This window comes from Electrophorus electricus, chromosome 10 (assembly GCF_013358815.1).
Source record: "Electrophorus electricus isolate fEleEle1 chromosome 10, fEleEle1.pri, whole genome shotgun sequence".
NCBI classification, from domain to species: domain Eukaryota; kingdom Metazoa; phylum Chordata; class Actinopteri; order Gymnotiformes; family Gymnotidae; genus Electrophorus; species Electrophorus electricus.
Genome location: NC_049544.1, coordinates 3,377,501 through 3,399,118, shown reverse-complemented (window position 1 = coordinate 3,399,118; position 21,618 = coordinate 3,377,501). Strand labels below are relative to the sequence as shown.

The window sequence follows — 21,618 nt, the reverse complement described above, 5'->3', positions numbered from 1 at the left end:
TTTTCTGAAACCCTGGAAACTGTTATACATGGAACTTACTGCATGGCCCTGCGCCGAGTCTTACATAATTTTGGCATGCTGTGTTCTCATCACAGCTCAGGTGGAGTAACTGAGATGACTGTGTAAGTTTGTGTTTAGTGTGAAACGATACAGTAAAGGCACAGTGGTAAGCTGGTCATTTACCCAAGTGGCATTTCCATGCACCTGCCATGTTCTTAGACACAGGTAAACACTGCTTTATGGCCCATGGGAAAAAGTTAACACATCCTCATCCATTAACCTCTAACACACCGCAAGCACTGAGAACATTAATACCTCAAGCCTGAGACACAGGTTCAAGAAGCCTTGGTTTTAATGGCAAAGAAATCATAATGTGGTTTATTACTAGGAGGGGGCTTGATGTGAATGATTAAAATGATTCTTACATGGATTATTATTCCATATTCTAAATGGGAGCTTTGTAAGCTTCGTAAACAAATGCGCTTGTTTGCGAGGGATTATCTATAATCTTGCTCTCGGGCCTCCCCACTGCACCCCCACCCGTCCACTCACTCTCGTTCTGTCAGTTTCCATCAGTGTAAATGAATGCAGTCCCTCCCTCTCTTCCCCTTCTCGATTTGTTTTTGATGCACTGCCTCTAGTGCACTGACTGCTGTCTGGCTTCTCATGTGTTTAGACTAAACCTCGCACAGCAACAAATATTCAGACGATGACTGAAATGCTGTTCAGTTAATCCCATTATTGTCTGTTTATTCTGAGAAAGAGATTTCACATAGTAAATCCCGAGACAGCATTAATAAACGGCCTTTCATAGACACAAATCTGGATGAGACAAAAATAAACACGCACACACGCACACGCGCACACACACACACACACACACACACACACACACACACACACAAACATCTTGACACCAAGATGTGTCATGATTGAATACAGAATGTTCATGAACAGATCAAAGATCCAAGCATGTTCTTGCAGTGTGGAATGGGTTGTGTGATGGTTGGTCCCATTCACCCATCGCTTTCAAAGTTCATCCCTCCTACTTGACACTCTCTCCCTCTCTTTGCTCCTCCCCTTAGAGGCTTGGCTCCGCCCTCTCCGTGCAGGTGAAAGGGTGCTGTTTGGATCTTCTGCTTCTTCTTTTACTACGGCCAGTCCTTCTGCTGCCCACATGGCCTCTGCCTCCTCCCGTTCCTGGAGGAGCATAAACATTTACAGTTGCACAGCACATAAAATGCACATATTCACTTATTTTCAAACACTCAGCACACCTGCTTGTGTTATTATTCTAAAATAAATGTAATTACTGATTAATACCGATCTATCTATTGGAAATTCAATGACACATTTTTTGTTATTTTGGCTAGTAGCCTAGAACATTCGATTTGAATTTATATGCAGTCCTTCCATTGTATGGCATCTATTATTCATTGCTTGTGCACAACAGAGCTAAAAAAAGAAGAAGATGAGAACCAAAGACGTTATCATGGGGCTGGAAAGAAATGCAACAAATCAATCAGACATCACTGCTTCAGTGTTAAATCACCTACACAACAAATGAATCATAAACATCTCTGCTTCGATGTAAAATTAACATTTAGACCTATTCCCACTGCATTCTCATCATATCCCTTGACTAGGAAAGGAATTCAAGATTGATGTTTCGAGTAAACTAGACACTTTGCTATTTGCTATCTAGCCCATTTTTGTTGAAAATTGGTGTTCAATAAAGCATTTGTCTCCTACCTTAAAAACTAACACCTGGTTGATTAAAGACCAATAAATCTATTCAGACCAGATTTTTTTTATTTTTAATTTTAAAACAGGCACATGTTGGCTAATACGGGCAGAACAGTCTCTCACCATGTCCCTGTGGTGCTTTTCCGTGGTAAACCACAGTGCGAGCGCACACCTGCGGCCAACTGTAACCGCAGTAACACCATGAGGGTTGATGGGTCCTGATGTGAAACCAACAAGTCGCCCACAGGTGGGCTTGACCCTGGCCTAGAGGCAGAGCACATACAAATTATTATTACATTAATATTAATATTATTCATTAATATAAATCATAATTATTATATAATATAGGAGGGGTATTTATAGATGTTCAGTATGTGGGCGTTCGTTTGAAAATGTTTAGTGGTGTTAGTTGCATAACTCTGGACAGCACACAAAACAGCATCTTACTGTAACTGTTTTGGCATCTCTGTCCGTGAAGAAGATCTCTCCCCCTTCAAAACCATCATTCAGGTAGAGAACTGCACTGCAACAACATACTCACACATTCATCTCACAGCACAATATGTACACATATGTGCACAAGTCTGCTTTCTATACTAATGAATGGGAGTGTGTATGTGCAATGAATGTGTGTCTATGTGTACGGAAGACCTTAGGTCTCTGTGGGTGAATGCAGGTAGCTCTCTCCAACACTGCCTGGTCTCTGGCTCCAGTATACAGTTATCCACATGAACAGGGTGAGACAGATCCAAACGTCCCTCCTGATGCCCTACGCACACATACGCTTGAAGAATTACTTTCCTGAAATATGTGTATCCACATGGGCAAGCACACAAATGTTCATATATTCGTGTGTGTGTGTGTACCTGGAATGGCGGATCGGCAAACTAGGTGTGTGTAGGCGAAGTAGAGAATGGAGTGGCTCCTGAAATATGAGTGCATTAGTGTTCGAACTCTCTCCCCCATTTCATGCAAGAGCCTGGCATCTGATTGGTTTACCATTCCATCCTGGGCCAACTGGAAGAGAAAAAAAGCTTTTACGAATCATTTATAAACATATTATTACTGAAAGCTGCATGATTTTTTTTTTAACCAATGTTATTATATGATCAGGATTTTTAAGCTGTAACTTGTAGTACTTCACCTTAAGAGCTTTTAGAACTGTCAGACCCTCAAATTTCTCATGAGGTGTGTGAGGAGAACGTCTTCCCCTGTAACCATCACCAACCGACGCTGCAACCTGTAGATGCAGGATGTGAGGTAAGACCCTGTTGATCTTTCTGTCGCTGGCGGGGTATTGCTGCTGCCACAGCTGATGAGCCACGGCATGGTAGATCTACCAGTTAGTAACTGTGTAGACCAATCATCTTACACTGGCCAGCTGCATCATGGTGTCACATTCAGACTGTGACAGAACGCCATCCAACACAACGCGATTTGTTCCGTTCATGGCATCGTCGTCCATTGTTATTGTGACACCAACCTGGGGAACTGGACCACCTAATGGAGAGAAAGAGAGAGAGGACGAGAGAGATGAAGCAGTCGAGCAGTGGATGCCGAAGTCTGACCAGTGTTGTGAGATGTACCTGGAAGGCACTCACCAGCATAGAAGCCACTGTCATCCACCTCTAGCACCTTCTCTCCTTCCTTCAGTTTCGCATTAAGCTGCTCCCTCTCTGCTCTGAAAATGTCAAAGGAAAGAGCTCACACAATCAGTCCTTCCTTAATGCAGGTGTGTATGTCTGCTTGTCTGTCTGGCTGTCTTTCTCACCTCCAGCGCTCCCTCAGCGAGTCAGGCACTACCTCCTCAGGCGTCCAGAGATCCTGTCACAGACAGGGTGGAAGACCTTGATTGGTTAGTTTAAGTATGGAAAAAAAGGGCGAAAGGAATAAAGACAGAAGCTGTGAGGTGTGCTGTACCGGGTCAGTGAATTCGAAGTCCAGATTTTCCACTCCAAAATAGAGCAGTTTCTTCTCTGCTAGAGCTCTGGTGACATATCTGACAATCTCCTAAGAAGACAGATATGACGAGCCTGAAATCCTTTTAAACTCATGATTGGGGTGTTGACAACCCCAGAGAAAGACATGGCCAAGAGCTGAACTACCTGGCAATTCTACAGACTGCCACCATCTTATTCAGGCAAGTGAACCATGGTGTTGTGATCGCATTTTCTGGAAAAGGAATCTGCCCTTTTGTGATAAACAGTTTTACAAAACAGCCTGGTCATAGGACATTGGCAGGGTTTGTAAAGCTGCCGTTAATCACTCATCACCAAATAGCGCGAGTACAAGCATTATGGAACAAGAGTAAATCTGCCTTTACCATCTGTGCCTCAGAACATGCACCCACATCTACCCCACCTTATCCTGTCATCCTGTGGGCCCAGCCATGGTAAAAACACCCTCGCCAGTTCCATGGACATGAGCACAGTAAGCCTACTTGTAATGGGACTGTGGCCTGAGCTTCAGCGTCGCCCTCTATAAACTCAGAGTAGAGCTGCAGGTTACTGAGCGAGTCGGCGTCCGTCGGATAGAAAAGCAACAGGGAGCGCAGAGTCTGCACTGCCCCCTTCAGGTCCCCTGCTACAATTACAAAATCGGGACAGAGAGACATTCAAGACAGTGCACATATGGTCAATTAAATTAATAAACTATATAATAATAATAATCTATATCATCATCAGGATTATCAAATAACTATTTCCATGCTATGAAAGTATGCTTATATCACTGAAATTACAAATATTGATTCTTATCTTAAAAGCCATTTAAAAGGCACCTTTAGTCCTCTAGTATTAAGTGATTTGTACATAATTGTCCATCATCTGACATTCATCTGGATCACATATGTCTTGATGACCTCTGACCTTTGTACTGAGCAATATGAAGATGTTCCAACTGCATTGGAAGGAGGTCTTCCTGGGGAGAAATTCTTCCAGGTCGTGTCGACACCAGAGACACACACATTTGTTTGCATGACAACAGTGATAGAGAAAGTGCTGAAAAAGAAAGAAAGAGTCCGTTTCTGCTGTCCATCACAACCAGATATGAACTGAAATCTCCACAGACATCTTAATTGGGTGCCTTATATAGTAGCTTTGTGTGTAGCATAATTTGTCATTTAAAAAGCAATAGCTAAGCAAACGTGTGGGTTCATTAGGTTTTATATTCATTTACCCGCTCCTATTTATTAGCTAGATTTTAACCTTACCTGCGGCATTCTCGTAGGTTCCCTGGACAGTCTCCCTGTCCTCTGGGAGGCGCTGTGACGCCACCACGCACTGAGCCCTGCACTCGTCCGTCTGCTTCAGCGTCTCGTTCACGCACTCCTGCCACCTCTCTGCTGCCCGAGCCAAATCCGAGGAGCTTTCGGCTAGGAGAGCCGCATCGTACAACTCCTGAAATCCCCATTCAGAGGTGGCGAATTATGATGGGAAAGTGGGAAAGATGACAGGAAATGGGAGAGAAATAAGGGTAAATATATGCCGTTAATAAATGGGGAGACTCAAGTAGTCAGACAGGTGAACCGATAGCAGCAGATGCAGTGAAATCAGGAAAGTATTCCCAGATGAGTGAATGACTTTGAAGGTCAAGAGGCTGAACTGTTAAATTTAAGAGAGTTCCACTAAATGTTATGTCTAAGGTGTAATGTACTGGTCCAGTCACTGAGGGGTTTTTTTCTTCCATTTGCAAAGAAATACAAATACCCCTCATTTAGCGTGGACCGAATTATAACACCAAAAACATCACAAACCAGGACCCAGGCAAAACTACAAAGAAAAAAAAAAACAATTAGACACACTGTATAATTATGCATACGGCTTTTTATGGTACACAGTTAAGCATGTCTCTCCACTGCTCATCTTCCACTTCATTTCTTAGGTAGGTATGTATATGTTCGAGAGCACTGAAACGTCGAGTACTTCATCTAAGCTCTCCTGACCTCGCCCTTCCCACTCTTACCCAGTGCTTCTCTGGGTCTCTCTCTCGGTCCCGAAAGGCCTCCTCTGTGACACCATCCATGCGCCTGTACTTCTCAATGTTGTTCCTCATCTCCAGGTGACTCGGGTTGGCAACGAAGAAGGTGTGCGCAGCCGAGGCGGCCATCTGTGGCTTGCCCAGCTGTGCGGAGCAAGAGCGTGACTAAGGATGTCCATGCAACTTATGGTCTGAAATGCGAGCCAGGCTAGTAACGCAGGGAGTCATTCTACCTTATAGTAGGTGAGCTGCAGGAAGTTGTAAGGGTTGCGAGTCCCGAATTCATACTCGATGTCTGTCGACACGGGGAGCTGACCGGCAGGAGTGACTGCTCGGCCCAAGCAGAACTTTATGCACTCAGCTTGCTGCTGGATCCAGTCCAACGCCCACAGATCCCAGTTGCTGCCTTTTTCTGTGTCTACACACACAGTAAGATAATGCAGTAACAATAAGCTCGACATTACTGCCCTCAAGATTTTCTATGAACCTTAGTTTTGTTGGTCTGTTAAATTGTGTAAATAAAACTAATGCAGCTGGTCCGTGGCGGCACCACTAAGCATAAACCCTCTAGTCTGAGCATGACTTTAAAACGACTTTAATCATCCAGGTGGACTGGGACAGTGATTGTTGCTGACGCTGAATCGAAATGCAATTATAAGAAAAAGAGAAGAAAAACATAGCCTACAGTAATGCAAAGATTGTCAGCATGCACAGACATACCCTCGCATAGCTTTTTGTAGTCACGCAAACACAATGTATCCCCATTGTTTAAAAATCTTATACCTAGTTTGGAAGCTATTTCGTGTCCCGTTGTTGCACATTCGTCGTGACATTTTCGCCTAATCTTGTGAAGTGCTTCTCTGGTAGATATCGACTTTTCAATGTGCTCCGCGGCTTTCTCCCATTGCTCCGTAAAATACGCTCGAACTCCCAAATAATACAGCTCGTCATACGGGGTTAGAAGGCCGGAGAGAGACCCTGAAGCTCCTGTGTTGCCCACGGCAACTGCCACATGGTCCAAAGTGAATAAGAATGCGGCATTCAGCGCCACGTATGCGGCAAGGTTTAAGTGTAGCGCCATAGTACCACAGAGAGTGCGGGGATGTAAGCAGTAGACTGGGCTAAATGTAGGGAGGAGTGAAATGAGATGGGTGGAGAAGGGTGTCCGAGATTACACACACACACACACACACGGACCACTGAAGCTCAAACTACACTGTAGTAATGTCGATACTACACACATACTAATGTCACACCACCTGTTATTATTTGGTTGGATACAGAATTCATTTAATAATACACATTCACAGAGGCCTATAGTGTAATGTGCTGTGTGTGTTCTCTAACACAAAAGCGCCTACAACACGCACTCCCACCCACATGGGGGCGCTATTGTATTTTATATGTAATGCGATGTCAAAATTTCCGCTTTCTCATCGTGAATAATATTTCAAATATATGCTCCAGTTAAATTACTTAAAAATAATTCAGACGAGTTGTCAAAGGCTAGCAAGGAATAAAAGAAGGACCTAAGAGCGTTATTTATAAGTGATATATTTGTGGTTGGGCCAGGATAGAACTAAAGCAATAACAGCTAAAAAAAAAAATGATGCTAACTTATGAGAACACAGCCGAGCCCATGACACTTTAAAAGTTGTATTTCTTGTGTCGTGTTATTATAATGATGGATCCAAACATCATACTCGCTGTAAAATTATGCGCAGTCTGAAATATTACGATAATTACGTTTTATTGCCCGTCATACCAGGTATCCACGATAACCCGATGCGCGTATATGTGATATTTTACGATCGAGATTCTCTGATCTTGCGACTCTCTAGCGCCTCCGTGGCCTTGCGGCGGCTGGAGTATTGGACCAATGTTCTCGGAGCAAACTGAAAACGGTTCATTGAAGGAAGCAGAGAGAAAGGGGCCGAGCGAAACTGACAGCGGACTGCATTTTGGGCTGGGGGATTGTGGTCAGGGAGTAAAAGCAAGACGGACGCGTGTGTGTAAGAAAGATCTATCCACTGGCGAAGAAATGGCAGAGGTTAGCGAGATTTTGATGTCTGTTTTGTCCACAGTTAGGGTTCCAAGGCCCGGGGATCGTGTCCATAAAGACGAATGCGCCTTGTCATTTGCCTCCCCGGTGAGTTCTGTGGCACCTCACACCTTGCTATCCTAGCTAGGCTAGGCTAGGCTAGGCTATGGTAGCTAGGTAACGACGTTCACGAGATAACAGTTCTTAGCTGCACGTTCAGGTTATAGCTAGCTAGGTTAGCTGTGTTTAAAAGGTTGTTTATTCAGGTGAGGTTGGTTAAAGCCGTATTCGACATGTCTTTGCATTTTGGTAATTATGCTCCGATTCGCAAGTTAGCCATCTTGGCAGCTAACCTTAGCTAGCATCATTCAGAAGTTTGAGACAATTTCTCCCAAATTAACCCAAGTTGCCTCGCTTGAATGCATAACGCTACTTGTTAGGAATGTAACCGCACTATCTACCTATCTTATTGCATATTACTCTACAAGAATCTGTGTCGGAAAATGCTGCTTTAAGAATAATTATATCCAGCCCAATACTCTAAGCAACTTGGCTGGCTAACTAGCTAATCAGCTAACATTACTGCATTACCGTCGACACTAAACTAGCTAGAAGCTAAATTTGTAGCCAGCTAGTTCGCTGAGTAATGTTCTGTTAGAGCCAGACTGAGCAAAGTGTTGCTAACATTAATTAGCTTTACAGCTAATGCATGCTGGCTACTTAGTTTTATGCATATATCCTGTAGGACGCGCTTTTATAAGCGAGGCTAATAATCACGGAATGTTATTCCGTCTGGTTGTGTATGATGTTTCAGGAGAGCGAGGGTGGCTTGTATGTGTGCATGAACAGTTTCCTTGGTTTTGGAAGTCAGTTTGTGGAGCGGCATCACGCCCGAACCGGTCAGAGAGCCTACTTGCACATTACCCGAACACGCAAGTCTCAGGTAACATTTCTGTACTATGCACAACCCCCAACTATGATCAGTAAGGTGGCACCCTCTCTTCAGGCCTAACCACCTATGTGGTGCCAGTGAAGTTTACTCTTGTGGTGCCAGTCTTTACTAAGGATCAAAAACTGTCATACATGGAAATATTCAGTATATACCTAATTCACATTTTTTACTGTTTTGAGAGGACTCATGAACATATGCCATTCAATGATTAATCCTGTTTTAGAGATTACATCTGTATTTACATAAAGGTTGATGTTCTCTTTTTGTCTTTTTGAAATACTGTTGATGTGAATACACATATATGACAACATAACTGTTTCAGAAAGAGGATGACAACAGTTCTGGGTCTGGTGATCCACCCAAGAAGAAGCCCACTCGATTGGCCATAGGTAAGACCAAGTCTGTGTGTGTTACATAATTGTCTTTTAAATAATAATAAATCGTTATGTAGTATCTTGAAGTGTTTTACAATTAGCGATTATCTTGACAGTGTAATTTGCATGATAGTAAAATAACTGCTTCTGATTTTCTATTTTCTGTTAATTGGAGATAGAAGTCTACATGCCATTAGGTACAATTGGATTATCAAACAAAAGAGCTGAAGAAATGGGCACAATATTAATTTCTCTGTAAATTAGCAGTCTGACATCTGTTGCAAGGTTTGAATTGTGGTCGTAGCCATGTTGTATTGCTTGCAACCTATAGCATTTGTATACTTTGCGTGTTTACTTTCTCTAGTGTACTGTCTTTTAAGAGGGAAAGTAAACACATGCAGCTATTGTGAGGGAATTGCATACATGGTTTGGCCGAAATGTAATTTAATCTGTAAATTACTGTCAGATGACACAATCTGAGTAAGCCTAGCAAAAAAGATGAGATTTTAAAATTAGGTAGTCTTACTTGCTGAGTTAACTATTGGAGTGTTTGTTCTATCTTTGCAGTCTCGATAATTCAGATTTATTTGTATAGTGCTTTGTGATGCGTTGAAAAAAGTATCTTTACAGAAATCACATGTACATAGAATTTGGGACCTGGACCCTAATGATAGTCACAGCAATAGTGACAAGAAAAAACTCATTGAGAGCAAGATGAAGAACCTTTGAGAGGAACCAAGGCTTAGAAGGGGAACTTTGATACCTCTGGTTAACACTGGGTGGCAAGCTGATAAAACATAATGAATTAAGTTGCTTATGCTTTTACCTTAAACTTTGTGAAAAATCAGACACCATTTTAATGCAGTTTTCAGTATTTTGAATGGTGTAAAATTGATGAAATATTTTTGAAACAGCAGTATGTTTACTTCCTGGATTCTGTTGACACTCAGGGATCGAGGGTGGATTTGATGTTGAGCAGGAGCAATATGAGGAAGAAGTCAAGGTTGTCCTTTTCCCAGACAGACAGGAAGTGACATCAGAGGACCTGGCCACTATGCCTGATGTCGTGAGAGAACGAGTAAGATTGTACCTTACAGATGTTACTTGTATCTTACAGATGTATTTTATGTGTCGCGTATGTCCCTTTTGTCATGCTGCCCGACACCTAAATAATTTACAATACCCATCATGCAGTTAGTCTCCAGGAGAGCGACTCATCCAATCATCAACAGTTCACCAGATCCTCATCACCTGCATATCGAGTTCACCTGTGTTTCATGTACATAAGCCATTCTAAGACTGTTTGTTGTTGCGAAGTATTGCCTCCAGTTTAGCTGTGCATGCAAAGTAGTCTGTTCCTGTTTTTGATCTCTCCTTTTTTACCTAGTTTTCCCATTACTCTCAATTTCGATTTTTGCCAAACCCCTTGTTGGATTTGTCTGCCTGTGTTTTGCTCTATGTTTTTGTTTACTCTGACTGTTTTTCTCTATGATTGTGATTACCCGTGACTGCATCTCTCTGGTTCTGACCCTGGCTAGTTTAACTCTCACGGATACGGATTGCAATAAAACTCCTGCCCTTTATCCGCAAGCGTCTGACTTTGCTTACAGTGTTATACCTTTAGAAATGTGTAGTAAAAGACTACATAATACTGGGGTTTATGATTATACGTATAATGTTAATAGCTCTTAATTCAGAATATTAATTCTAACTTAATTACATTGTAGTTTTACTTAAATATAGGCAGTAATTATGATATGTATCAACATAATATAAAGTGATTCTTTAAATGGATTTAGAAAATTTGAAATAGTAGTAGGAGTAGTACTCTGCGCAGATAAGCACTTGTAACAGTGCCATACATTGTGTGGGTGTTTGTGTGTTTGCATATGTACACAGGTGTCGCTCTCAATGACAGGGCTGTTGGCTGCAGACTCAGTGTCACAGACACTACAGGTGCAGCAGTGGGACGGAGAAGTGAGACAGGAGTCCAAACATGCACCTGACCTCAAACAGCTTGACAACGGAGTCAAAATCCCCCCCAGGTACACAATCACACTCAACCATGTTTATTTTTAAGCACAAGTCTGGCAACTTAAACATTTTAGACATCTAAAACATTTTAAACCTTTAAAAGAAAATGCATACTCACACATACTCAGAAACCAATTTCAGCTGCTTATGCCAAAATGTCTATCCATTCATTAGTTTGGGACGGTATAACTGCTCTGACTGTGTGTTACTCTTCCCCTCCTGTTCTCTTCCTACTCCCTGCCCTCTGGTCAGTGGGTGGAAGTGTGAGGTCTGCGAACTGCAGGAGAACCTGTGGATGAATTTGACTGATGGCAAGGTCCTATGTGGGCGACGCTATTTTGATGGCTCTGGGGGCAATAACCATGCCCTTCAGCACTTCCAGCAGACTGGCTATCCACTGGCCGTCAAACTAGGCACCATTACCCCTGACGGAGCTGGTAAGAACCACTGTAGCGCGTCTGAAATCTGAGTGAGTGAATGCTTCTTAAGTTACTTTTAATTGTACTCTTCTGCTTAGGTTTGTCATAACTGTATTCCATCTAGTGAATATCTTATGAGTAGCTCTACATCATTGAACCATTTTTTTTATTTGTAAAGATTAGCTGTTTGAATTGTGGATGGGTGTATTGTAGCACAGACTGTGCGTTAATGTCTAAGGGTAGTTGTTAAATATGGTAAAATTTCAAAATAAGCACATTAACACCTAGACAGTTCAAGCTTTGTATTTTGCACTGAATTCATAATCTTGTTGACATCTTGTGGCATCGTTTGTAAGCACATTTGAATCAAAGAATGTGCCATTCAAATTAGAAATGGTATGTTTAATATTTAGCTTTAAATCAATACTGAACTGAGTAATTTTTGAAACCTTTATGAAAGGCCAAATGCCTTTCCCATAAATGTGCCATAACAGAATTTATCCTGCATTATATTTTGGTGGGAATTTAAGGGTGATTTTAAAAAAATGTCTTCCAGATGTCTATTCATATGACGAAGATGACATGGTATTGGACTCAAAGCTGGCAGAGCATCTCTCCCACTTTGGCATTGACATGATGACCATGGAGAAGGTGAGAGCACTCCAGGGCCAAATATTCTGTTTTGCGGTTCTGTCGTTAGTGGAGGGCATATCCTGTGACACTGAACCGATGACTTGTTTTGAGCACAGTTTGTAGAGAAATTTGGTTTCATTGCTCTTGCTGATTTCTTTGTGGTGCTTTGTCCATGGCAGACTGAGCGCACCATGACAGAGTTGGAGATAGCGGTGAACCAGCGCGTGGGTGAGTGGGAAGTAATCCAGGAGTCGGGCACCACTCTGAGGCCCCTGTGGGGCCCGGGCCTTACAGGCATGAAGAACCTGGGTAACAGCTGCTACCTCAACTCAGTCATGCAAGTGCTCTTCACCGTCCCGGACTTCCAGGAAAGGTCAGTGTCTATCTCTGCGTGTGTACGCCCTTGTAGGGTGCGTGTATATGTTTGTATGGGGGGCTGTGTTTGTGGATGCACGCTTGTGGGGTGTGGTAACACACGTATGTGGGGTGTGGGTGTGTGTATGCGCATGCATGCGACTGTGAGGTGGAGGTGTGTTTGTCTGTGCACGTGAGTCTGAGTGTGAATTTCACTGTTACAGCCGCATATAACTCAATCCAGCATATAAAGCAATCCCAAGCATGCACCTTTTTCCTTTAATCCCCTCTGGCCGAGATCTGATCCGTTGTATTTTTGTGTACTGTGTTTGGCCGATGTCATTGGGATTTTTATGGGACATCCACACTGGCAGCTGGCCTGCTCCCAAACACACCCAGACAGCAAATGGTGGAGAAGTCAAGCCAAACTGATTATCTCATGGTTTAAATTTCATTCATACCAGAATGGGGCAAGGCAGAATTCACTAAACGAATGTCTGTCATAGGGTTGTATGTGAGAATTTTAAACCCAATCTGCCATGTGGCGTTATGGCTAATGAAATGTTTTCAATTTGCCTGTTTGTTGCAAAGTATATATGCCTTTGGATGTTATATGTAAAGCAAAATTTGGAGTCTTCAAGGTAGACTGGGCTTCTGAATATTTCTGTCCTGTTTATCTGAATAGATATGTTTCCAATATTGACAAGATTCTTGATGAAGCTCCCAGTGATCCTACCCAGGACTTCAAAACGCAAGTGTGAGTATCATCTATTTGGACTCTATGTATCTGCATGTGTGGGATCATAATTACCCAGCTGCTGTAGCCTTTCTATATTCCAGTGTGGAATAACATGTTTAACTATAAAAGAAAACAAACTGATTGATTTGAGAGATTACGGTTACACTTTTATTCCCCAGCAGAGGGCGGTGGATAGCACTGACAGTTTAAACAGCACTAGCTAAGATGCCAGGAAAGTGAACAGAAGGCAAAATATTTGTCTGCTTGGACTGTGTTTAAAAACTACTGAATGTGCTAATTGCTTGTTAGGACTTATGCTCTAAAGGCAATGAGGCTAATTATTATTTTTTAAATGTGTGGGTGGAGGGGGGAAACCCTTTTCTCTGAGTGTTTCTCTTTCCTGCTTTTTCTTTGACAGAGCCAAGCTGGGTCATGGATTACTCTCGGGAGAATACTCAAAGCCTGCACCTGACCCAGCAGATGACCTCAGTGCACCCTCTGAACCCAGGGTAGGACGTGACTGTTTGTTTGCACATCCTGCAGTGTTTTTAACAAAATTCTTTTAACTATAAGGAATTTAATTTGCAGAGATGTGTTGCTACTGCGTTATGACAAGAACCCTTGTTTCGCCATGTTTCCTGTTGATTAATTGTTTCTAATGGTTTACTTGCAGGGGGACCAGGTTGGCATAGCACCACGCATGTTCAAAGCCCTTGTTGGCCGGGGCCATCCTGAATTTTCCACCAATCGGCAACAAGATGCCCAAGAGTTCCTTCTTCACTTTATCAACATGGTGGAGGTAATGGAATCCTTTATAATAAATATTTTCCCCCTTTCTTAGGTGCTTGCTAATTTACTTGCTCTCTCTCGCGCCCTCCTATAGCGTAATTGCCGGTCTGGTCCCAACCCTTCTGAAGCATTCCGGTTCCTGGTGGAGGAAAGAATCGTGTGCCAGCAATCTCAGAAGGCCAAATATACCCAACGCGTGGACTACATAGTTCAGCTACCTGTTCTCATGGACCAGGCAACTAACGCAGGTAACAGGCTCCTGGGAGCTATAGTCTGCAAAGGATAGTTTAAAGAAAGTGCTTATGTGCTTAAGAAATGTACATGTGTTTCGAAGGTTCGGGGTGTTATTTTTATCATCTAATTGTGCAGTTAAGTTTAAAGACACATTTGAGGCAAAACTACATGATGCTCAGATTATGGTTGTGGTTTGTTATTTATCATGTTTCTTCAGTATTTGAAGTAGCTGCCTTCTGTTAACCTATTTAGATTATTACTATACAATATGTACAAAGCAGTATTTCAGGAATGGTGCAGTTGAGGATGGACAAATTGAATGCAGTGAAAAATGCAGTCCTTAGACTCGATGGCTTGATGTAGACTTTCTAAAAGAGATGACATTCTCTACTTTTGCCCCACTTGGCTTTTTTCCAGTATAAACTTCAGTATCTCAGACGCACTATATTAAAGAATACCTTCTGGGAATCTCACAGATGACATGTTGGCACTTTACTGGTGCCTAATTCTTAAGTTTGTCCCTGCGAACTCATCCTTTCCCCTCTGTTCTTTCTCCATCAGAGGAGTTGCAGGAGGCAGAGCGTCTGCGTGAGGAGGCGGAGTCAACTGGAACCCCTCCCCCTGCTGCTCCCCGAGCTCAGATCCCATTCTCCGCCTGCTTGGATGCTCTCAGTGAACCAGAGACCCTCACAGACTTCTGGAGCTCTGCAGTGCAGGGCAAGACTACTGCCACCAAGTAAACCAGCCTTTACACCTCCAAGCTGACTTTATGATTACCTGAAGCTAAGATATCTGGAGACCGTGAGAGATTTTGCTGGCCTGATGTTCACATATCGGGTGGATAAAGAACAGTAACCTACACTCTTCTTGAATTTTTCTCTTTGTCTCAGGACCACACGCTTTGCTTCGTTCCCTGACTATCTTGTAATCCAAATTAAGAAATTTACTTTTGGTCTTGACTGGGTCCCTAAAAAACTAGGTAAACATTTATTAATTCTGCTCTGCATTTTAAATTTTGCATCTTGTATTTCAAAATAATGCTGACATTATGAATTTAAAATAACTTTTTACTGATTTGAATGCAGTGAATATTTTTCAGCCTTTGTAAATGTCCAAAGGAAACACGAAAGTATATTCAGGAGTCAGTGTTTTTACTAGTTGTTGATTACTAACTGTAATTATCAATTAGACGTCAGCATTGATGTTCCCGATACACTGGATCTGAGTGCACTCCGGGGGACTGGACAGCAGCCAGGGGAGGAGCTTCTACCAGAGGTGGCCCCACCCCCTCTCATGACCCCTGACGTGGAGGTCAAAGGTATCCTGGGTTCCCACGGCACCGAGGAAGACGACTCTCTCTACTCCCCACTGCTGTGTCAGTCTATGTGTCTTTCTCTGCCTTCCTTATCCAGCCATCCACCTGTCCATCACTTTTTGCTTTGTATTCTTTACTCTGTTACTTGTTGTATGCTTCCCAATTTCCATGTTAATGGTTGAATTAATGCAGACTGAATGGAACAAAATCATTTTCTTCTGATATTCTCACCAGTGAATCACATTGTCTAGTTCTGACAAAATTGATGTCTATTCAAAAGTTGCACGTTAGCTTGCAAAGTCACTCATTTCTTTCTGTAATCAATATGTGACTGGTTTCCTGGGCATCAATTACACATAGTCTTGGCCTAATTGCAATGTCATTGATGACCCACCAAGTCCTATTTAGTCAAGGCTTGACAGGCAGTTGCGCCGACTTCTGTCAGTGTCTGTACTGGACACTGGGGGGCACCTGTGTTGTGTCTCTGGCTCTAGTTCATTCTACAGCCTTTGGATGGTACATACGTCAGCCAGGAAGCTTCACTGTGTTGACAAACCTATCACAACACTTTCTGTTTCTCTGCAGACTTGCATTCATCACTACATACTAACTACATATTTTTTCATATCAGATGTAGTGTAGTTACCTATATCGCATCATAATTGTTTGTGAATAATGTAACATAATATTTATAGCTGAATAATAAGCCTGGAGTTTGAGTTAAAAAATATATATATATATATATATATAAATAAATATATATATATATATATATATATATATATATATATATATATAAAAATGTGTGTGTGTGTATAATCATGACTATGAATGATGCTCTAAGAGACATCTTTCCATCTGTCTCTCAGCACCGGTGCTGGATGACTCCACTGTGTCTCAGTTGTGTGAGATGGGCTTTCCCCTGGAGGCCTGCAGGAAGGCAGTGTACTTCACGGGTAACACTGGCATAGATGCTGCCATGAACTGGGTGATGGGACATATGGACGATGCAGGTAATCACGCGCCCTATAGAGTGGTGGCTGATGTAGCCTCACCCCTGCGTTGGGTGACCTTATCAGATTTTGCTGATGTGCTTGCGATTGGCCACAGACTTCTCCGCCCCCCTGGTGCTGCCCGGCTCTAGCTCAGCCCCTGGATCCACACCTACAGAGAGTGTGCCTGAGGAGCATCTGGCAACCATAGTATCCATGGGATTCAGCCGAGATCAAGCTACACGTGCTCTCAGAGCTACGGTGGGCAACTGCTCAAAACTATTATAACACATTGACTTGCTGTTCAAAGTATTAGCAGTCAGAACCTCTATCGTTGAAGGACCTGATCCATTTTTCCGCCTTAGGTTGTTCTGTAACACTTGGCTCCATCTTCTGGCCCAAACTGTGTGCACTCTATTCCTCTCTTCATTTGAAATGAACTTCTTCCTGTGCAGAGTAATGTTCTGGAGCGGGCAGTGGACTGGATCTTCTCTCACCTGGACGACCTGGAATCTATGGAGGTGTCCGAAGGGGGGCGCTCAGAGGCAGGCAGCGAAGGAAGCCGAGACCCTCCGCCTGGCCCACGTGTCAGAGACGGACCAGGCAGTGAGTGTGTCATTCGTATTGTGTGTGAGCATTAGCAGACGGAGTTGAAAAAGGAGCCTTTGTCCTTGGCCTTGCCACTGACCCTCTGGTTCTCTGTCCTGCAGAGTATGAGCTGTTTGCTTTCATCAGTCACATGGGCACGAGCACAATGTGCGGTCACTATGTCTGCCACATCAAAAAGGACCAACAGTGAGTCAAGGCCCTTTATCTCCTTCAGTTCATCATTCATCATTGTGGTCATGAGCATTGATCAAAGTTTATTTTCGGGCAGTATAATATGATGGTTTATGTATTTTTTTTCTGTTTCTCTTCATAGGTGGGTAATCTTTAATGATCAGAAAGTATGTGCCTCTGAAAAACCACCCAAGGACTTGGGATACCTGTACTTCTACAGAAGAGTGGCAGAATAGAAAACATCTCACACACAAGTACACACACCTGTCTTAGCTGCTGAGGGGTGCGTGGGAGGGGGCATACTCAAGCTTTTCAACTGACACATGAGTTGTTTTTTTTTTTTTTGTTTTTTTTTAAGGTTTATGTTTGTTTTTTATTTTGTTTAAGGAGTCTTGGAACCTCTTCCTTGCATAATGCCCACTGCCAGTCAGAGGAGAGAATTGCAGAATGACTTATGTTGGGGGAGTGGGATCTGCTGTACTCCAGCGATGGCGGACAGCCCCACTGAACTGCTTGTGGGTGGTCCGGCTCTCACGTGAGCCTTTCTCTCCTCCCCCTGGTTTTGTGGCGCTTACTGTGAGGGCATCGCTTCTAGAGCAACGCTCTAATTTCTGGCTCCTCCATGTGTTCCAAAACTAGGTTTCTGCAAATGTTTGACGATCCATATTACTATGTCATAAAAATAAACAAACATTGTATATTGGAAGGAGAGCGAGATGAAAACAAAGTGTCACAAGCCTGGCTATTCTTGTCAGGTATTGCAAGGGTCATAGCAGAGGGGTTTTTCTCCTTTTTGGGGGAAATTAATTTTGTTCTTTCTGCTTAAAAATAAAAAAATGCATCTCTTTAACCTCAAGTCCATTGGTTTCATTAAATGGAAACATGTATAGTGTGTTCATAAACATGCCATATTCTTACTCATGTTTTCTTTATTTTTAATTTTTTAAATAAACATCTACTTTTTGCTTCTGTGTATAAACTTTAGCTCTAAACATGTTGTATATGCTTTTAACAAACTCTTTGAAATGTGAGGCATACGTCAGTGAAAGGACTTTGAGCAGGAAGTACAATGGGTTGTATTAAATGTAGTGATTTATCAAGATGGAATTGAGCTGATCTGATCTAAAATTCAAAGGAATGTTGAATGGTCGTGATGTGTGGGAGGTTTCGATGTAGCTCAAGATAATGCTGTCCATGGAGATATGGCACAACTCGGTCCAAATGCTGTTAAAAGAGGATGAATGCATTTGAGGGGAGCAGGTAACCTTGGAAAGAAGTTTGCACCTCAGTTCTGAAGCTGTAAGTCATTAAAAAAATCTAGCACTCTAGATTGTCTGCTTCTGCAGTTATCTCTTAAAAAAACAAATCAAAAATTTTACTTATGGTATTATTATCTTTGAACACACAAAGTGGTCTGACATTCAGTTAGTAAAATATCTTGATTACTAAGCTTGCGGTCGCAAGGGACTCATGGTATTGTCTGTTCAAATGAACGTGGCATTCGAATACTTGGTGGCAAAGCTAACCAAATGAATACATAAAATCGCTGAGGGTTCAACTTGGTGAGAACGATGCCTTGGACATGTCTGTGGTCTTGGATAAGTAACATTTGAATTACTTTATCTGGTGCCATGCAAGTCTTTTAAAACAAATAAATGTCCACGGCGTTATTTAGGAAAATATCCGTCGCTAACTGTATTTTTAAAAGAAGCGTTATTGTCCAACAGCTCACTACGTTGCAGATTTGCGTGTCATTTTGCTGTCTTCCGTTTTCTCGACCTTGTGCTCCATTTCATCCTCTTCATCTTTGCAAAAGACCGCACCTGCGTTATGAAAGATCACGCGCTATATTTCCATACTGAAGGATGTGTGCGCACAAAATCTTGAACTGCACTCTTATGTAAGTACTATCTATCTATCTATCTATCTATCTATCTATCTATCTATCTATCTATCTATCTATCTATCTATCTATCTATCTCTCAGGATTTGAAAATTGGTAATTGAAGATTTGATCAATTTATTATAAAGTTGTAAATGACACTGGAAATTCTTTAAGTTGCTACTGTGCATTATAGATACTGCATTAGAAGGTAGTATAAATTGTAGTGTAGGAAGTAGCAAGAGGAAGTAAAAAATGCTTAAACATTAAAAATAAATTGTGAAAAATCACGGATTTATTTTGCTGTAGCCAGTTAGCTATTGTGATTGACAACTATTCTCAGAGCTGCAAAATTTCACATCATATATGACGATAATGAATACAATATTAGTCAATATAATTTTTATGATCTCAGGTGTTGGAAAAAACCTGAATGGCAAAAAATGTCTACTTCAGAAATCTATCTATGCATTATTTTGGGTGAGTGAAAAAAGCCTGTTTGTGGATACATCTCTTCAATCACTTCATCAAAGTAATGTGATTACATATAGACCACTATACATAATAGGATTATTATTGTCGTTGTTATTATCGTTGTTTATTATAATAATAATAATCCAAACGTTTTTCATGTTTTTAGCGACCTGTTAAATACATTAAAAGTATATATATTTAAAATAGTGGCACATATGAATTGCAGGATATCGTGTCTTGAAACAGCTTTTACAAGCGTCAATACAGCCTAGTTCAGAACGATCCGCCCGAAGAAAGGCCCTGACATATAGAAAAACTAAATCTGGCTGGACTTCCTCAGTGTCCCTTTCAACCCCAAAGTCAGTATGGTAAATATACGCCCGCAGAGTGCCCTTTGTCACTTAATTTCACTTCAACTGAACGAATCACCAGGGAGTCAATATTTGTTATCTCGATAGCTAACGACAGCTAACATTGTGATCAAACGGTCAAGTCTATATAGCCTACCTTTGGGCTATACTGTATATTATTAGCTCCACAATTATCAGTATCCCCCTTGTTCTGTATGAATCAACGGTATCCAGAGGGGCTTACATGCCAGTGTCAAACCCTGATTTCAGTGTTCTCCACATTTCAACAATGCATTAATAAAGGGGACTGGTGGGTAAGGATACGCCATTTAGTCTCTGCAAACATTAATATCAAGTAGCCCACTTTGGCTGGTAGCTAGCTAGTACATACAGACTAGTTAAAAACTAATGTATCTGGATAATATCAGGAGCCCGTAAAGTGTGGCTAGGTAACCTTAGCCCTCATGTCTATTAATAGCTTAAGCCAGCCATAATGTCTTTTCGGCTTTGTTTTGCATCTTGAAATTACGAAAAGCCTTAATTATGTATTTTAAATCTTATTTGTATTGAAGCCCACCACGCATCGTTTTGTCATATTTTAAATTTAAAGTTTAAAACCATTTTTTTTTAAAGGAAGGGGAAAAAAGCCCGCAATGCAATTCATTTCAAAGCTGTTTTTCCGCACGCATGGATGTGGCCTAGATGCCGACTTGTCTATTTCGCTCTTAGCTCTTTGTGTACCCAAAGGAGGAGCTGAAATGTTCTACAGGAAAAGTGGACAGGATGTGGTCATGAACTGTGGTGATGCAGCCCAGAACAGTGATTTGGAGTGGAAGCACAGTGACGAACTCATTTTACGTATTAATGGAAAAAGTGGGAGAATGATGAAAGGTATCTAACATGATCGTTAAGTCCTGATGCCTTTGGAACTTGAACATTGTGCTAACTTTTTTGTTTAAGTTTTTAAGGTGCAGGTAGTTGTGTGATCTGAATGTTCTCAATTTTTAAGGGGCATCTAGTGTTGCTGGGAAAGCAAAGATAACTGGAACCAAGCTGGTGATTAATTTACTGGGCACTAAGGATTCTGGTCTCTACAGCTGTACTGGACAAAACAAAATAGGGACAAAAAACACATGGCAACATAAACTGCATGTTGTGTCAGGTGAGAGCAAAAAGACATTTGATAGGATTAAAAAATGAAATAGAAGGAAGTGATGGGAGCAGTTTGAGAGAAGTGTTACAGTTTGAAACATACAGAATATGTTTTACCAAATAACTGCATTGAGTATGGTAAAGATGCCCCCTATAACCACAGGGAAATCAAATCAGTATTTAGGTTAAACCTGCTCTTCTAGGCACTCAATGTACACATGCAAAGTGTGTCCTATGAATATGCATTCCAAGGTCCAGGAAATTATCTATTTACTTAGCCAGCATTTACCCCCTTTCGGTATAAAATGGGTGGTCCTAATGTGGTTCTAAAGCTTCACCAAAGGTAGGCTACACTAACATCAAAAAACTCGAAAAGTTGT

The 21,618-nt window shown here is 41.8% G+C and overlaps 3 protein-coding genes across 7 annotated transcripts in view; 2 read left to right on the top strand and 1 right to left on the bottom strand.

The window, feature by feature from the left end:
- Positions 1 to 724: 724 nt before the first annotated feature.
- On the bottom strand, positions 725 to 6,848 carry p3h3 (prolyl 3-hydroxylase 3). The gene is made up of 16 exons (XM_026999123.2): positions 6,508 to 6,848; positions 5,958 to 6,142; positions 5,710 to 5,868; positions 4,958 to 5,144; positions 4,614 to 4,745; positions 4,187 to 4,329; positions 3,667 to 3,756; positions 3,518 to 3,570; positions 3,348 to 3,427; positions 3,119 to 3,246; positions 2,891 to 2,986; positions 2,613 to 2,763; positions 2,398 to 2,515; positions 2,194 to 2,269; positions 1,870 to 2,010; positions 725 to 1,200 (listed from the first exon to the last, which is right to left on the bottom strand). Exons 1-16 carry the CDS (start codon positions 6,803 to 6,805, stop codon positions 1,030 to 1,032), a joined length of 2,208 nt encoding a protein of 735 aa, XP_026854924.2. The 5' UTR covers positions 6,806 to 6,848; the 3' UTR covers positions 725 to 1,029.
- Positions 6,849 to 7,599: 751 nt separating this feature from the next.
- usp5 (ubiquitin specific peptidase 5 (isopeptidase T)) lies at positions 7,600 to 18,230 on the top strand. Of its 2 annotated transcripts, none has more exons than XM_026999114.2 (20): positions 7,600 to 7,873; positions 8,580 to 8,708; positions 9,040 to 9,106; positions 10,042 to 10,169; positions 10,991 to 11,136; positions 11,378 to 11,562; positions 12,101 to 12,195; positions 12,357 to 12,550; positions 13,217 to 13,288; positions 13,689 to 13,779; positions 13,944 to 14,069; positions 14,154 to 14,307; positions 14,855 to 15,029; positions 15,184 to 15,272; positions 15,483 to 15,611; positions 16,478 to 16,621; positions 16,719 to 16,861; positions 17,056 to 17,206; positions 17,311 to 17,395; positions 17,523 to 18,230. In XM_026999114.2, exons 1-20 carry the CDS (start codon positions 7,604 to 7,606, stop codon positions 17,614 to 17,616), a joined length of 2,667 nt encoding a protein of 888 aa, XP_026854915.2. In that variant the 5' UTR covers positions 7,600 to 7,603; the 3' UTR covers positions 17,617 to 18,230. The 2 variants fall into 2 exon arrangements, with proteins under 2 accessions (XP_026854915.2, XP_026854914.2); XM_026999113.2 differs by having other exon boundaries at positions 15,483 to 15,668.
- A 966-nt stretch (positions 18,231 to 19,196) lies between these two features.
- The window catches only part of cd4-2.2 (CD4-2 molecule, tandem duplicate 2), a 9,453-nt gene continuing 7,031 nt past the window's right edge, over positions 19,197 to 21,618 (top strand). For 3 of the 4 annotated variants that reach the window (XM_026999136.2, XM_026999137.2, XM_026999135.2), the window contains exons 1-4: positions 19,197 to 19,280; positions 19,678 to 19,742; positions 20,816 to 20,977; positions 21,096 to 21,248. In XM_026999136.2, coding sequence (XP_026854937.2) covers positions 19,246 to 19,280; positions 19,678 to 19,742; positions 20,816 to 20,977; positions 21,096 to 21,248 — 415 coding nt within the window. In that variant the 5' untranslated portion in view covers positions 19,197 to 19,245. Of the gene's footprint in view, positions 19,281 to 19,677; positions 19,743 to 19,982; positions 20,105 to 20,815; positions 20,978 to 21,095; positions 21,249 to 21,618 lie in introns of all 4 variants that reach the window. The other variant, XM_035530958.1, reaches the window with a different exon arrangement.